The sequence below is a fragment of the Apostichopus japonicus genome, chromosome 21, assembly GCF_037975245.1.
Source record: "Apostichopus japonicus isolate 1M-3 chromosome 21, ASM3797524v1, whole genome shotgun sequence".
Taxonomy (NCBI): Eukaryota; Metazoa; Echinodermata; class Holothuroidea; order Aspidochirotida; family Stichopodidae; genus Apostichopus; species Apostichopus japonicus.
The window spans coordinates 8273090-8291780 of NC_092581.1; the positions used below are offsets into that span (position 1 = coordinate 8273090).

At 36.2% G+C, this 18691-nt stretch overlaps 1 protein-coding gene across 1 annotated transcript in view; it reads left to right on the forward strand.

Moving 5' to 3' along the window:
- Positions 1-18691, forward strand: part of LOC139963157 (uncharacterized) — a 120047-nt gene that overhangs the window by 72900 nt on the left and 28456 nt on the right. Inside the window, exon 4 of the mRNA XM_071963702.1 lies at positions 15450-15610. Coding sequence (XP_071819803.1) covers positions 15450-15610 — 161 coding nt within the window. The remainder of the gene's footprint in view (positions 1-15449; positions 15611-18691) is intronic.

Below are 18691 nucleotides of genomic sequence, written 5' to 3' on the forward strand. Positions count from 1 at the left end.
AGCCAATACACAGGTGTCGTGTTTGTCAAACCACAACAATTGTTAACTCTATATGAGCATGGCAAATTTGTTAGTGCGTAGTACTGCTATTGAAAGAAACTTATTTGGGAATACAATATTTGTGAAAAAGAATAGAAACAAGCTATTTATTTATTCATTGTTCTGTGTTTTTTGGATGGTATTAATGGATATATGAAAACTAACCAAATCCAGCCTTTGAATTATTAAGACACTAAGGTGTAGGGGTTTAAGATGTGTCTACATTGGTAAACTTGCATTTGGATGAGGGAGGGGAGGGGGGGGAGGGAGGATGGGGGGAGATTACTTTCCTCCTTCTGTAGAGCAAACTAAGCCTTGATTTAAAGGGATACTCAAATTAAAAATGATCCTTTAAAAGGAAACTGTTTGGGTAGCTAATATAGAGACTGATTTACAGCTCTTACTGGGTTAGTCGCCTTTAAATGAAACGAGTCTGGTAATACTTTTACTTAAAAATTATAGTATTTTTCAATTGCTCTTGCATTACATTAAAATCTTGTGTGTATTTTGTGTTGTTCATCTTTTGGGGTTTTAATATGTGTATACACACACTGAATCTGGCTGGATGGATCGACAGAGGGCATTCAAATTACAAGGACATCACACAGTACATTTGACCATTGATCATCTCAATACATATATGAAAGTAGTGCAGTTCATATCTAATTGAAGAATCAGCATGTTAATACAACTTTTAACCTCTCTCTAAATCTGATAATAATTAAACGTGATGTTTTTTTCTTGACACCCTTAGTCTTTTTTCATGTTGCCCCATTTGGAGAGTAATTACAGATTGGGTAGGTGTTGCTGTTCTCTCTCAAACACCTGTTTGAGCAGGCCACCGCTGTTCTTGACAATTGCAAGGTAATGACTTTGTCTACTGTACCTTCAGCTAACACCCAGGAAAATCGAAATCAATTCAGTCTTGATTCAACCCAAAAATAATAAAAGTATATCATTGATTATTTGAAAAAATTCAAAGTTGATTTTTCATTTCATTATGATTACTTTTTTTCAATATTTCAATATGTAATGTCTTATGTAAATCTTGAATGCAACCTTCATGTATTGTTGCCAAGCATAAGTGGTTACAAACTTCTCTACCCGTCTAAGCAACATACTCTGTAAGTTTAAGGAACTGTCAACTGAGTATACACTCCCAACATGAGATAGCATTCACCATGTAGCTGTTAGCATTCTACATTAATACACCTGGCTAAAATGTGCTGGTTGGAGACATTTACCGGAACCATGAAATAATTGGAAGTGATCGATCAACTTCCTTCTGATGAACATGGAGAATTGCTGTGTTGGATGAATAAAAAATATGTTATGAACATCTGGTATGAGGTTAAACGTACCTATATAGAAAGGTTAAGTTAATGTTTTCTAACTTGAAACTAACTTGCTACTTACTTTCACCCATTGTGACCATCATCATTGATTGGTCTTTTGATACAAATTACTCGGTAATGAACAACTTATTCAAACAGTGGAAGTAATATCTTATTCTGTTTGGCAGATGTTCTATTTTATTGCTCTTTCACATGAAGATTCTCCTTTAGAAGCAATACTGCCATGTGGATACATTTAAAATATACTTTTTTGCAAGTTTACAAAACCAGATTATTGAGTTTATATAAGAAACTGATCAGAGTGAGACACTCTTTTTTTTTTGTTCACTGAATGAACACTAAAGTCATTAGCTGTTAGTCTGAATTTGATTTCATTCTGCAGTTATTGTCAAACAGACATATATATATTTTTTCTATTGATTGTTTGCTAATGAATATGCAATTGGTTTTGATATACAGTACTCAATATTCATATACCAAACCAATAGCCCTGAAATGGATTTCAAGGTTAACTAACTAACTATACAACCCATAGTTGTTGGTCATCACTTGCACTTAGACATTAGTCTGTGTTCTTGAAATATTTCCACTCTTCATATGACAGGTAGTAGCAATTCATTCAATTTACTCTCAGTATTTCCCTTTAAGGTTTTTGTAACTTTCAGATCGAAAGGAGTATTTTCTAGGTCGGCAGTTTGATGCCCGGTGGGTTTTTTTTCTACGTGTCAGTTTCAAGTTCTGTCTGTTAGCTTTTTGAAAATGTTCAGGAAGGTACACGAAGTATTAAAACTTGTTTATAGCGAAACTGAATTGTCTCTTGACGATAAGGTTCAAAGCGAAGCTATGGAGTCACCTTTTACTGACCTTGCAAAATTGTGAGGGGGATCTTACAGTCCGTAATTACTATTATGGTTAGATTCAGGACAGGCAACATTCTGAAATGCTCAGAGCCAAAGACTTTGTTGTTTGGCCAGACGACCGTTATTTCTCAGAAAGGCTGCTATTACTAAAATCGTAGAATAAAATTATCAAAGGTACATTAAAATTTATATTGGTACTGTTAAATTAGTAAATGTTGATAATGTAATGTAGTTAACATGTCTTGAAATGTTAAAATATGTTTTGTTTGATACAGAAATTGTTAACCCCTATACAATAGTCCAGGTCCCCGAAGCCCTGGTTAGTGCCATTATTTGAAAGGGGGCCACGTAAGTTGGCATCAAATAAACAACAAAAATGGAAATATATCGATATAACGAAAATATCTGCTTACACGGCAGAAGACCTATAACTAATACATATTTTGTACGTACAGTATTCAGAAGTAAAGTTCTCATTCGACTTCTCAAACATGTACATTACATGCCAAGCTTACGCATTACAAGTAGAACCCCTGTGACAAATCTTACACGGTGCAAATTTATCAGGTCACACATCCGGGGTTTTGCTTCATTAGGGAAGTAAGCAAATATCTTTTTGCTAATCCTCCAAATCCCATTAAATTTTCACTTAGTGTGCAAAATATTTTTGGTTGACATACAGAATATTTACTTCGTTGATTCTGCTATCTATCATATGTAGTTAAATTGATCCCACGTCTCCTTCATTGTATGTACTATTGTGTCTTTCTGCAAGAAAAAGAAAAATGAAAATGTGACTGGTAGAAAATAAAACTGAAAAAGCATGGCAAGTGATAAAGTAATGCACCCGCGAACTGCATGGCAGATTTTGGCTGGATATGGTGAGCCAAGAATAACCCAGAGGCACCTATGGGACCTACAAACTTGTCAATGTGACTCACTTAACTTAATGGAAATTATATATTGATACACTGCCAGTGGATTTGACTCAATCAATTGATATCTGAATAGAAAAACAAACACAAATTTGAAATACACAAAGACCACTGTGTCATTTTACACATGCAGTGTGTAGTTTGTTGTTAAGCTACTGCATTTGTGCGTGGTGGCCAATTGTACCAAACCAGCGTGGAGTAGATACTAAGATTCAACTTGTGGATGTTTTCATCAAAGGAATGTTAATACGAGCAAGTACTTATACCGATTCCAAGCCTCTGGATTTCGCCATTTGCCAATAGTAATACCAGAATGCAAAACACATTGAGTTTCGAGCTCTGCTTATGAACCAGAAATAGCTGTAACAATGTAAATGGCGCGAACCACTATTTTGATGTACAATTACACTATGGCATGGTAAACACAGCTTAGTCTACTGTACGTGGCAATACACACCGCCACCAACCCAATAGGGGTCTTGTACTGGTTGCTGGTTCGCTGATAATATCTATGGATGCCCATAAGCTAATTTCCAATTGCCAACAACCTGCTATTCTTATGAGGCATAACGCACATGGTATCTTATAGGCTGGTCAGTTGGAGATACGGTAGATAATGAAACAAACTTTCCACAATTTGACCTCTGGTGACTACAAATGACCTTTGACCTCTACAAAAAGCATTAGGATTCTTGTACTTAATGTGTCACAACTACATACGGAATATGAGATTGGTCCAAGCTTGCCTTCTTAAGATATCAAGTTTACAAGGTTTTCACAATTTGACTCCTAGTGACCTCAAATGACCTTTGACCTCTAAAAATATAGGCTTCTTCTACTCAAGATGGTACACCTACTCACCAAATATGAGATTGGTCCAAGCTTACAAGTATTTAAAGTTTGCCTGCATTACTACATACAGGTACTGTAGGTTACGATTATTATCAAAACCAAAAAGGCACTACATTGTTCTACCAGTAGATATTAAGAACGTAATACATGATAGGCCGATTAACAATCAGTGGAACATTCCCCATGACTTTGATACCTAACATAAGCCCTGTTTTACTGTGATTACCAGCAAATCTATACTGGTCTGCTCTCATGAGTCTGCAACTCTGTGTTGTGCATATCAGGAAAAAGTTGCCCTAAATTGTGAAATTCTAGAGCTGAATTCCATTGGGTTCTCAATTTTTTTTGTCTAAATGGCACAACATTATCTTTATCTATATGCAAAAAATTTCTGGTAAAAAATAACTAAACTCTTGTGTAAAGAAGACTTATGTCATAGCCTGGAAAAAAATCACAGCAATATATTTTTAAGTGAGCTGATTGATAAAATATTGAAATAATGATATTCAGGTCAAATTTGTTTACAAGTTAAAAGAGGTTTAGGAAAGTTGTACATTGCAAAGTTTTTTTTTTTTATGAATGTCCATGGCATGCAGATTTGTATTATATGTGATTGCCATTGACACATTCCTTGGTCAACAGTTTCACTTGAACATGAAGAAACAGTATTCCAGCCAGTAATAGAGCTAGGATGTTAAAAGGAGCAAAATTCCCCCAGTCAATTAATTTTTTTTGGGGGGGGGGAGGGAGACATTTTTGACATTGTTTTGGGGCAATGGGGGTGGGGGGGGATAGAGGGGGAGATTTCATGATTTTTAGTAGTTAGATATTTAGATGTACGTACATATGACCATACTGAGATTTATCGCACATATAGTACATACAGTGCAGTACACATGGTGGACCATTGCGACCAATACAGTGCCGCACTAACGAAGCCCATGTTTTTTGGGAAAGATTTGACCAATCGCATTACTCCTGACAAAAATCACCAAAACTTTATAAGATCCAGCTTGTTATTGGCAAGTTCTGTAACTACAGTAATGGTGCAAGTTGAGGAAAGTACCAGGAATTGTTGTGGGAAATTCCCCCCAAGAGAAAATATTTGTGCAGGACCCACTAGATAAATTGCGGGAATCGCTCATCCTTATGCGAACACTGGTTCCAACCTTTCTTGAATTCATAAATGAGAGCTGTACATCAAACCATTCGATTATATACCTTATGACATGAAAGCTGTTGTGCTGATGTAAAGTTATAATTTCCTTATAATATTTTATGTAAAGATGTATCTCCTCCACTCAGCAGATCCAAGCAACAACAAACTTTTTGGCATCACAATTACCCAGGGTGGTTGACGTCTTCCCTCAGTGTATGGATGTAACAAGCTTGTTGACACTGCTAGTATCAGGGAAGATGACATTTCTCCCTAGCTGACCTATGTAGCAAGCATTTTGGAACTGATATCAGGGGGGGGGGGACTTTCTCCTAAGCTGACCTATGTAGCAAGCATTTTGGAACTGCTGATATCAGGGGGGGGGGGGAACTTTCTCCTAAGTTGACATATGTAGCTAGCATGTTGGCACTGCTGATATTAAGGGGGGTGGACTTTCTTCTAAGCTGACCCTTGTTGCAAGCATGTTGGCACTGCTGATATCAGGGGGGTGACTTCTCCTAAGCTGACCCTTGTTGCAAGCATGTTGGCACTGCTGATATCAGGGGGGTGACTTCTCCTAAGCTGACCCTTGTTGCAAGCATGTTGGCACTGCTGATATCAGGGGGGTGACTTCTCCTAAGCTGACCCTTGTTGCAAGCATGTTGGCACTGCTGATATCAGGGGGGTGACTTCTCCTAAGCTGACCCTTGTTGCAAGCATGTTGGCACTGCTGATATCAGGGGGGTGACTTCTCCTAAGCTGACCCTTGTTGCAAGCATGTTGGCACTGCTGATATCAGGGGGGTGACTTCTCCTAAGCTGACCCTTGTTGCAAGCATGTTGGCACTGCTGATATCAGGGGGGTGACTTCTCCTAAGCTGACCCTTGTTGCAAGCATGTTGGCACTGCTGATATCAGGGGGGTGACTTCTCCTAAGCTGACCCTTGTTGCAAGCAAGTTGGCACTGCTGATATCAGGGGGGTGACTTCTCCTAAGCTGACCCTTGTTGCAAGCATGTTGGCACTGCTGATATCAGGGGGGTGACTTCTCCTAAGCTGACCCTTGTTGCAAGCATGTTGGCACTGCTGATATCAGGGGGGTGACTTCTCCTAAGCTGACCCTTGTTGCAAGCATGTTGGCACTGCTGATATCAGGGGGGTGACTTCTCCTAAGCTGACCCTTGTTGCAAGCATGTTGGCACTGCTGATATCAGGGGGGTGACTTCTCCTAAGCTGACCCTTGTTGCAAGCATGTTGGCACTGCTGATATCAGGGGGGTGACTTCTCCTAAGCTGACCCTTGTTGCAAGCATGTTGGCACTGCTGATATCAGGGGGGTGACTTCTCCTAAGCTGACCCATGTAGCAAGCAATTTAGCACTGCTGATATAAGGGAGGAATTAGGGGTGACTTCTTCCTAATCAGTTTAACACTTGTAGCAAGCTTGTTGTGATACAGTTCTGTGCTGGCTGAAGTCAATGTACCTTTCACCTAACCCAATAAACCCAAGCAACAAGCATAAAGACAACATGTGTTAATTCTATTGGGCTATTTGTTATCTCTGCATGTGATTACATCAGGTTGCTAGCTACATCTACAATATGTTAAAAAAAGAAAAGAAAAATAAGAATACAGGGGTTTATTTGACATAAGTAGGTTATGATGTGTCACTTTTTGGCAATGTGGGTTGCCCTGATTTGATTTAGACAAAAGTTTTGAATAAATCCTTGCTAGGAGCAGAGTAAAAATGGAAAGAAGGTCAACTCCTGCTGATTGCCTGTTTGAATCACTTTGATTCAGTAGTTTGTCAGTTTTAGGTAGTCTTAACAGCCTTGTCTCTTCTTAAAGAAGTTCTAATGGATTATACAGATATGGTAGTTGCATTAATGTAGCATGTTGTACTTGTTACAACTTCCTGTTATCTCGGTATTCATTCATTCACAATTAATCCTGACTTGATTCCTCAACTATGCGTGAGACTAGAGTTGGCACACATATTACATATGACCGACTATCAGAGAACATGGTCAAAGATTTTAGATGACTGTTCCATTTTCTCTACGGTAAAATCCAGGGTTTGCAGATTTTGCCTTTTTGGTGAATGTACCTGAGGTAGTTGAAAAAACTCTTGTTGGATATATATAGTTACTTAATATTTCATATTTCTGCTCATTTCTTTTAAATCTTCATCCACAAAGTTCTTAATGGCAATACTAAAAGAGTTGTGTTTGGATTGAGTACATACATAAAGGATGATAAGTGATACTTTTTAACTGTCTCCACCAAAATAATGGATTTAGTACCAATATGAAGATGGTGTTACCTTTGACAATGTGTCAGTTCCAGCTTTTCGAGGCAATAGATACCCGCTCAATCCCACCACATTCCCTCCCAGGCTCCCATCACATCCCACCTCACACTCTTACCTCTCATCCCACCAACAATATTATTTATAACAAAATGATATTTCACAAAAGTTCTTGATTTGTTTCAAAACAATGTGAAAGCTCATCAGAATTGCTATGAAATTTAAAAAAAAAGTACTACAATATATTATTCTCATAAGTTTAGAAATCTCCAAACTATTGTGGGAAAGTTAGTACAGTCACACTGTCACCAAGCTGTTGTCATTGAGAAGAAGAAAAGATGTATTGGAAGTAAAATGATAATATTGTAAGTTCTATTACAGCATATTTTGGAACTCCAAGGTGCTGTAACATGTATCTAGCTAAATTGAATTAATCAGTCTAATATTGCTTCATAGTAATATAGGCTGAATTGCGCAATACTAGTGCTGACTTTCTGGGAAAAATAGGGCAAAAGGGGAAAGGGGAAGAGACCTTTTAATGGTAACATTTTCTTCGTACATTTTGCTGAACGTTGTTTTCTACGGTCTTGCTTTATGCAGTATTGTCATGTGTTGCTATCGGCATTAACTTTACCGTTCAACCCACACGATCAGTTTTGTGAATAACTATATTGTGTTGCTATGGTTTACATACAGTATATGAAGCACAGAAAGTAAACATAAGTGTTTTGTTATTAATAACAGTCCAGAATAATGGTTGCTTGCCTGGCTTTAGTCCCCATTCTACCCCTTCTCCATCAGCCCTCCTGAATTTGCAAATATGACTCTAGTTTTATGATCCCTTTCTTCTAAAATATATTTTTTAGCTCTGCTTTTGATTTCTTAAATAAGTATTTTGGATTTTTATTTAGTTGAGATCTACAGATCTCAATATACTATTTACATGTAATGTTAACGATTCATTGTAGTATCGCAGGCCTATTGGCGTGTGAGAATTGTTAACTTGATGCATGAGTCAATTTTAGACGAAAGATAATTTGGATGATATTTAAGGGTTAATACACAGCATAAATACACACACATATTTATATATATTATTTTTTCAATTATATATCTATATGTATACGTATACGCATACGCATACGCATAAGCACACGCACATATATATATATATATATATATATATATATATATATATATATATATAAATATAGCTTATTGTAAAGGGTATATTTATAAAATACACTTTCACTTTCAGAAGTTAAACATCATAATCTTCTTATCGGTTCTTAGGATGTTAATAGTGACCTAAATTCAGCATAGCTGAGCCGTATGTAATTAAGCAATGGCTTGATTGCATTAAAATGCAGGTAGCTACAGTACAGTATAAAACTCACATTTAAGTGGAAAAAGTTTGAATAATTATTACAGAGAGTGAGAGTGACAAATGCTGACTTCTAACCCTCTCCTGTACCTCACACTTTTCTCTTTTTCATTTTTCTGCTGTTTGCCTCCTTCCTACCTCTATTCTCCCTACCCTCCGCCCTCCCTCCTTCCCCTCTCTCTTTCTCTAAGTTCCAGATGCTCAGTATGAGTTTATTGCATTGTGAAGCAATCCTTCTCGGTAGTGCATTTCTTCTGTGGCATTTGGTTGAGTTAGATTGGCAAATCAATATATGGACTTCAGCCATCTTCGTCAACCGATCCTACTTGAAGAAAGTGGATTGCCAGCTTTCTTATGTACCTGCTAAATCTCCTCCTTGCTCCCACCCCCACCTTCCCCCCACCTCCCCCATTTCATACTTTTCTGATACGCTTGGTACTACCAACTGTGCATAACCTGCTGCACTGTCATACAATTCTGTTGAAACAAATTTGACCTACAGTACCAGCCTTGGAATGCTGGTGAAGTGTAAGATTTGCAAAACAAGATCATCACAACAACAAAAATAATGACATTTATTTCAGCACTACATAAATACTTGGTCATTATTGAATGGATAATAAACTAGGCCATCTATGCAATAAAGGTCACACTTCTTCTTATGTACTGACAGGCAGGATTATACATGTTTATCTCACATTGCTGATACCTTCAAACAGGCCCCCAACTTTCTTTTGTCCCATACAAATGGTCAAATCGGGCTGGAGTCTTGATGGGCTTTGAAAGCTTAGCTTGTGTCTTGAACTATGTCAATCCACCAAGAACCTGGATGTAGGAACTGTATATATAGCACATAAACACTGCTACATGCTTGCAAATTAAGCTAATTCTCAAGCAAAAAAGGTATTACTCAATTTTTTTTTGCTAAAACATGACCCTCAGATAAAATATTCTGATTTATGATGGACAATTATGGATCTGGAGCATTAAATCAGTGCAAGATTCTGTTTTTTTTTTATTTAGTTATCTATTGAAACACTACAGGTTTTGGCTGTTGGACAACAGGTTTAATATAGAGATTCTTCAAATTAGTCTCATAATGCATTGTATTATAAACATGACCTAACCTATAAATCCTTATGAACACTGCTGCAATCTATTCTGTTACTACCATGTAGGGCATAATCAGGACACTCCCTTGTCTTTGAATGTTTTCATTCGTTTAATCGCAGAGAATTGGGACAAAATTTTGAAATTTAAAAAAATGAGTGTGCGATTATTTGCTTACACGATACAACCAAAAACAGATAGTTTAGACCGTCAAGATTAAATGCATAAGGAGGCTTCAAGTCATCTCTTCCGAAATAAAAATCATTAGGACCAAACAAGACTTTTGTGGTCACAAATGATATAAATACATCACGGATTTACAATTTTGTCAAACAACTCAGCTTTCTTCTCGTGCTTCAAATTGTATGTTCTATAGTGCTTTGTTGTTAATGAGAAAATCTTAGCCGACAATTATTGTAGAATTTGTCAAATGCAAGTTTAACGGAAGTTACTAGAGCTAAACCAAGCTGCCGCGTGAACGTAATGTCAGACACTTCATCCACGATACGTACGAAAGTTTTGTCGTCAAAAAACAGATAATGAAGCGTAAACTTTACTCAGAATATTTTACATTTTATTTGACTTCTTGTCACGTATCAATAGTGATGCTTTGCCTCAAGACACCCATCCGACCATTTTGTTGTTGTAGAACTTGCCCATTAGTAGCACCTCACTCTGCAAATGGAATAATGGTCGGGAAAATGTGTTTTAAATAAACTATTAGAGAGAAACATTAAATTAGTTCACATTTGTTCAAATCTGACATATTGTTGCATGAGAGGAAACAAGATCATACTGTTGAACGAATGTGTTCGTCCGGAAAGCAGTGTTTAATAGATCAAAAAGAGCAAAGAAAACCTATAAAATACAAATTTACTGATGACATTTACAAAAATAACCTCTGCCAGCTTTGTAGAGTATCTGAATGCAAAGATTTAGAAGAAATGGGAATGATACTGTATGTTGACGGGCTAGCAACTGGGGTCGAAGGTTAACTAGGTTTATGGGAATTAGGTGCAGTTGTTTGGGAGAGACAGGTAGAAATCTATCTTATTGATAAGATGAATATTTATGTTCCTATTTGTTTAATCAAAAGCAATTTCTCTATTAACATATCAATATTAGAAACTGTATGGATTCATTCTCTGATGAGATTTTATCGATTTTTTTTGTCTCAAACGATTCAGTTGCAGGTTTTTTTTTTGCTTTACCTGAGCCGAGTCCCTTTGCCTGGGAATTTTGTTGTTATTAAAAAACAAACAACCCGTAGATATATTTTGATTGAAATATGACAATAAAAAGCAAAAACATCTTTGTTTGCCCAGCTTTTGAAACCATCATGTCTTGAACAATGAGTTTCTGTAAACCCAGCTGATATAGGAGGGAGATTAAAAGCTGCCGACCGATTTCAGTAAAGAAGCACGCAAATCAGCTGATTGTGGCTTTCGTCAATTCAGTGATCACTGAACGGTGAAGTAACACTATTGTTCCCTGACACCCTGTATATTGCAAAACCCTGTAGGCTTTTACAAACTATAATAAGACTGGTGGAGTCAAAAATCAAACTCTAAATTTACCTGTTGTTTGTCAGTGTTCCCCTTTTCTGTCCTATTGTTAGGATACCGTGAGTCACACAAACAATTTGGAAAACACTGCATTCAGGTTAGGTAGAAATTGGCAGAAGTTGTCACGGAAGGCTTATTTGTACCGGTTGTTCGATAAACGATAAAGTAGTTCTTTACATGATAATACTGGACCTATTCTACAGGTTACAGCTCCTGTTCTTTTCCCCCCCCCAAAAATAAATGTCCAACAAAGCAATAATAGTAATAAAATAAAAGCAGAACAAAACGAAACAAAAAAATAAAGAAAACAGAACAAGGTTAAAGTAAAACAGAACAAAACAAAACAAAAGCATAGGATTAAACAAAAGTTTGATTGAGTTTTTCCAAATTATGAGAGATATTAGTACTTAAAACAAATTAGGCTTTTGTGATATTCAGACTGACTTTAGTTTTTATGCTCAGTATTATCAAAAGAAAACTCTTGAGCAGAAATAGAAACTCAATCAAGGTAAAATCAAGCATAAAAACAGTAGAAACAACTGAACAAAAATGAAAAAGAAAAAAAGTAGGTACTAAAGAAGAAGAAAAACCTTAAAAATGGAGAGAAGATGAAGGAACATAGGTCCCGAACAAGAAATACAGTGAATGTTTCATAATGGCCAAAGTAGGAAGTAGTTTCTTAGCAATAGGCATGTTTTCAAACCATTGCCAATGTGGGGGTAACCGAGATATTAAAAGTTTTTGTATTTCTGTTATTTGCTTTACCTGATTTGATGGACATGCTCAGTTGATGTTAAATAGGTTTGTGTAAATACACTTGTGGTTGGTTCATACAGTTGCACAATCAATCTCATCAAATGCTTGTTAAACTGCAAAGCAAAGTGCATGCATTATTTTTATATTGCCACCGGTGCTGTGGCCGAGTGGATAAAAGGCGGTGGCATTTGAAGCAATGAGGCTTAGCCATCAGGAGGTTCCGGGTTCGATACCCAGCTGGGTCATAGTTAGGTGGCTTTTCATCCAAGAGCAATCTACGGTTTTCCCATCTGAAATGACTTTCTAAATTGAAAAGATTGGAAGCCACCCGACATGTAAGTTGTAATCCATAAGCCCGTGCGGGTTTCTCCCACATTTGTGGTCGCTTAAGCGTCGTAAACAATAACTGCTGATTATTATGATTATTATTAATATGTTGTACGGCTTGCAATAACCATGTGCTAGTTTCATGTGTTACACTTACATGTAGTCAGAAGACAGTCTAGCCTCTTCGAATAAAATATCATAAATGCAACAACACTATCATAAATACAACAACACTATCATAAATGCAACAACACTATCATTAATGCAACAACACTATCATAAATGTAACAACACTATCATAAATACAACAACACTATCATAAATGCAACAACACTATCATAAATGCAACAACACTATCATAAATGCAACAACACTATCATAAATGCAACAACACTATCATAAATGCAACAACACTATCATAAATACAACAACACTATCATAAATGCAACAACACTATCATTAATGCAACAACACTATCATAAATGTAACAACACTATCATAAATGCAACAACACTATCATAAATACAACAACACTATCATAAATGCAACAACACTATCATAAATACAACAACACTATCATAAATGCAACAACACTATCATTAATGCAACAACACTATCATAAATGCAACAACACTATCATAAATACAACAACACTATCATAAATACAACAACACTATCATAAATGCAACAACACTATCATAAACACAACAACACTATCATAAATGCAACAACACTATCATTAATGCAACAACACTATCATAAATGTAACAACACTATCATAAATGCAATAACACTATCATAAATTACACAAGTCTGGCAACACCGAATTAAAAGTATAACCTTGTGTAACATATGGTTGCAAGTGGTGGTGGGGGGGGGGGCGCATGCACAATAAATGTTTATCCTGTACTCTCAAATTTGGAGATCCTACGCCAGCAGTCTGGCATTCATAATAAATTCCAATAACCTTCTTGGATGGAAAGTAAAGAATATGCAGGAATCCTGGCAGAATTACTGCAGTAGCATGCAGTAGTGCTGCAGACCTTGCAATTTAACTATATAGCTTTATAGCCCTGGATTAGGAAGAAAAGTACATTGACATGGCATGTGGTTAATCAGGTGTTATGTCTCAACCATGCAAACTATATTTATAGCAGTAGAATTGAGCTTAGACTACAGGAACTTAGGGGGGGGGGGGGTGTATAGAAGTAGACCTGTTCTATATTTCACTCTTGAGGCCTCTTTTAAGTGTATACTGGAAGTGCTTCATGTGTTCATCTCCTTAACAGCCATGATGGCTTATCCTTTATGAGACGTATCTATTGATAGGGCTAACTTCTCATGATTGAAATTGCTTTTCGGATGAAATATTTGAGAAAAAGTGTACCAGAAGTTCATGGATATGTTTGTTTCCATGTGAGATTATTATATAAATTATAATCTTGTTCTACATACAATGTTTGCTATTTACATACATACATGCAAAGCATTATGCATTTCATATGGTTAACATAGAGTTGTTTTTTTAAGTAACTTCAGTAAATAAAAGTATTGTATTACACAATAGTGACTGGACAGAGGTATTATTATACCTTGAAGCCATTATAGTTTTTATACCCTGTTTATTACAAAGGTGTTCATAAACAACAGTTGCTTGCTTCCACATATCTGTTTAAGATAATAAATAATTACAACATTGTTATTGGTATCGATATGCACTGCCCTACTTCATCACTTACGTCTCATATAATATTTTCCTTTCCACTCTTTTCCATGTGATGTGGAAATGTGTATTCTGTACTATAACAGCATTATTTTGTTAAAGTGACTTTTGTCTACTGATTTGGCACTATATAAGTCTCATTTATTATTATTTTTATTATTATTATTAAAGAAGTAAATTTGACAAAGAAAACTGATTGGGAAATTATAAACCATTGAAGAGAGCAAAGAAATATTCCTTTAGAACAGGATTCCAACCAGTGATCTCTCGGTTATAAACCTAGTATTTTACCAACTGCACTAGATGCCATCCAGATGGCACTGGTTGGAATTTTGTTTGAGCTACATATATATATTTATATATTTTTTGCTCATTTCCAAAAATTATTTTTGAAAACAACCTTTCTCTGTCATGGGCGACCTTAATACATCTGCTACAGTATATCCTCCTCAAAATCCTGTAACAATGAATCTCACTAATAAACCTGACTACCAAAATTTAATTCAAGATAGTAATGAACAAATCCTAAATTTTTCATTTATAACTTGCACTACATGTGTTTACTAAGTATGAATGTGTTTCATGATGATATGAAATCATTAAGGATTCACTAATTACCATTTAATGAAGACATCTGGGATGGTGTCTTTGTTCTATATTTCAACAACACCTGATAGGTGATATAATAACTGATAAGTCAATTAGTACAACTAACTGCAAATATACGATGATACCACCACAATATAGGATACAGTACACTCTCATATTACCATGCTTTTAGAACAAAGTTGCCAAACCTGTCCGTTCTCCATGGGTTTCAGGGAATGATTTAGCGATCAAACTTTGTGTAGCACGTTTTGAAGGCTCTGTTATGTGCTTTGTCTCTTATAAAATTATATACGGTTGTTGTGTATCAAGCTGCCATACAATGCTGCATTTGTTTATAGCAGTTTGTCCGTTTGGATAGTATCTTGCTATTCGATGCCGGATAAAATGATTCCCTTGTTTATTATTTGGTATTCATATATATTCAAAGATAAAAGTAATCTCTCAACTCTTCTCTTCTCTTCTCTTAATTTGCAGTTGCTTTGACAAGTACAGAATCCAACGGTAATGATGCTGTCTGTATGAACAGAGGAGTCAGTCAGTCGACTGCTGTAGTCAAATGCTTAGATGAATCGGAAACACCATCCTCCACCTCAAGTAACATCCACCTTGATGAGGAAACAGAAATGCTCCTACAGGTTGAAAATTTAATTTCAAATCACTTATTAACCAAGAAAATACCTAGTAGCAATAAAAATGAAAGCGTCTCTCTGGGCCGACATTCTCTGAGCGACAGCACGATGAATATACCTATATAGTGTGTATACACCATAGTGGAAAGACAGAAAAGGAGTGAAGTTTTAAGATTTATCTCAGATTTCAATCCCCATATGAAATGGCTTTTGGAGGGGTATATTTTGCAGGGGAGAGGAGGAGTGTGAAAGGGAAGTGGGAATGTGGGAAAGTGGAGAGGAAGAATTCTGATTGTTCCATAAAAGAAAAATATTTGACAAAGAAATTAACTAGAAATAACTCCTTGAGTATTGCTAATAGGATGTTATTTAATGAAGTTCAAGGAGGACAAAGGTCACTTGAGTCAAAATGGCTTGGTTGGACCTTGTAGTATGACCTTTGATAGTATCTATATAGAACCATATTGTTTTTGTTCGAGGTCAAGGTCCTTTGAGTTCGAAATCGTTTTTTCAAGCTATGGGCATGACATCACTGCAACTGTAGTGACAGGCTATGGGTGCTCCATTCATAATATTTGGATGCATTATTGATTCATTATATATAGTAGCTGGAATTAAGAGAAAAGAGACCTATTGTAAGTCGTCTGAAATTGAACACGTTCTTCTTGTACAACTCTGATGTACTCTCAGTCTACTGTGTTCTTATTGGCACACTGGTGTTGTTGACTCACTTGTTTTATGCGATATCCGGACGAGGATGCTTGTCTAAGTTTATTGTGTCAGTATCATAGGTTTGGGTCTACACGTCTTGTTTACAGTATACCAGGCAGACAAGTGACACCATGATGAGTGCCCAAAATAACCCACTCATTTATGGAATGTTTAAATTAGGCTGTGGCCGCAGATGAGGCTCAATGGGTTTTCTAATTTCCAATTTCTTAACCACTTCCTCCCCCCTCAAAAAGAAACAGAAAAAATTGCAAAGGCCGTTCAGGAAAAGGATGAATGTTAGTATCCATGAGACAGGGTTGTGGTTCAGCGTTTGTGAGACCTTACAACTAGCTCGGAAGAATCCGGAATCAGAGAATGAAAATCCGGATGTTACTCTTGTGATAGTTACTGGATTTATTGTGACATTTTTCATGTGTGAGATGCATCCATGCATTGCATTATTTATAGGTTCTGTGGGGTGATATGTCAGCTGGATTACCGATCACACAGGCTGCTCTTTTTTCTCACCTTGACCTTGGCAATAATCAGTTAGCAGTCTTGGTTGGCTTCTGAAGGACACTTCCTGTTTTCAATCTTTTGATAGCAGCTCTGTGATAATCATATATATACCTGTTAAGTACACTTCTAGGACTGTTAAATATAATGACTGATATATATATATTTGTATTATCACACGACCCAGCACCGTCTCTGCATATGCATACTCCAGAATACCAATTGACTGCCGTTTTGTAATCTCTGCTCAAATTTCCCGTTTGTTTAATCTAATTGGTGTATTACAAGCTAGGCAAAATATATATTGAGTGTCATGTGCGTGACTGGAGCGATTGCCTACGCTCCGCAGTGGAAACTGGTAAAGTCATTAGACCTCTGCTGTGAATCGCCTTCGGGTGTGCGTCAGATACCTGGCTTCTTGCAGGTTACCACATTCATGTACATTTTCCTAGATAAATATCATCATTATAAATGAACTTTGATTTTGGTCTCGTTTTTACTAAATATATTGGGATATCATATCAATATAATAACAAAAAATAACTATTTCAACTAGCCAATGATTATTAAAATGTTTTTTATTTACTTAATTATTAGTTTTGTGTTTGTCCAAAGGGGTGCAATTTTGGGTAATTAACCTCAACAGATAATGATAAGATCAACTTTGACCCCAATTATTATTTAAATATGGCTGGGATGGTTAGATCAGCTATGAAAGTCAATTCAGTAAAATGCAGTTGCATTTGTTTGTTCAAAAGTTAGTTCTCTCTGATACCTTGCTAAATTTACTTGGATGGCAAGCCCTTTCTTTCCAAACATATTTAGCTGCTTTTTCAGTGTTTCTTGAGTTCTATTAAAACTACCCCTCCCTACCCATACCCCCTTCTACATATTTCTTGGTATGTTTGTGTTAGCAATATCATGTCACATGGGCACAGACTGAGGCATTCCTATCTTAACTTTGGGTTTATATCATATTATTTCACTTGATTGTTTATTTAAAGTGGTCCAGTGTGTCAACTAGATCTCTCCAGTACACCAAATCAACAGTTGTGAAGCTTTAATACTTGCAAGTTTTATCTACAGTATGGTGCCTTAAATTTTATCTTTTTGATATTGGCCGTATTGCCATTCTCTCAATGAGAGAGAAACATAGGGGGAACGTTGGCTTCATTTCATATCCCCATGGAGGTTATTCCAATCCGTTGCAGTTTCCTGTGACAATCCAAAAGTTGTTATTGTGTTGTATTATGAAAGTGACTCAACATTGCAATCAACGAAGGAAAGTGTTTTTGAAAAAGTATGATGAAAGTGAATTAACATTGCAATCAATGAAGAAAAGTGTTCTTGAAAAAGTAATATGAAAGTGAATAAACATTGCAACTAATGAAGCAAAGTGTTTTTGAAAAGTAGAACACATTTTCAACCGTGTAGAAGGGATCTGACTATCTATGCCGCTTTCCTTTTCAATGTTTGTGGAAGCATTTATTCATTACAAGAGATTTTGAGGTGCTGAGAGAGATAATCTGTTTCTTTTAGTCACCAAAATCACACCACAAAAGATACATTGTTCAAGACATCACTTTACATTCACTTTACATTCATTAGTGGGATACAACATCTCCTGTATCAGATGTAATAGTTTATAAAGACTTGCTAATTCAGTGTCACAACATGGTTGTTATCAAAGACATCTCTTATTGGATGTATCCAGTTATGTGTAAACATGGCTTGTATTAAGCATGTTGGGAAGTTAAATAGTTAATATCCCCAACACAAAATGTAGCTTTCTATAACAGAGAATTATTATGAACAAATATTGTAATTGAAAGACAAAAATGAAATTAAACCTGCAGTGAA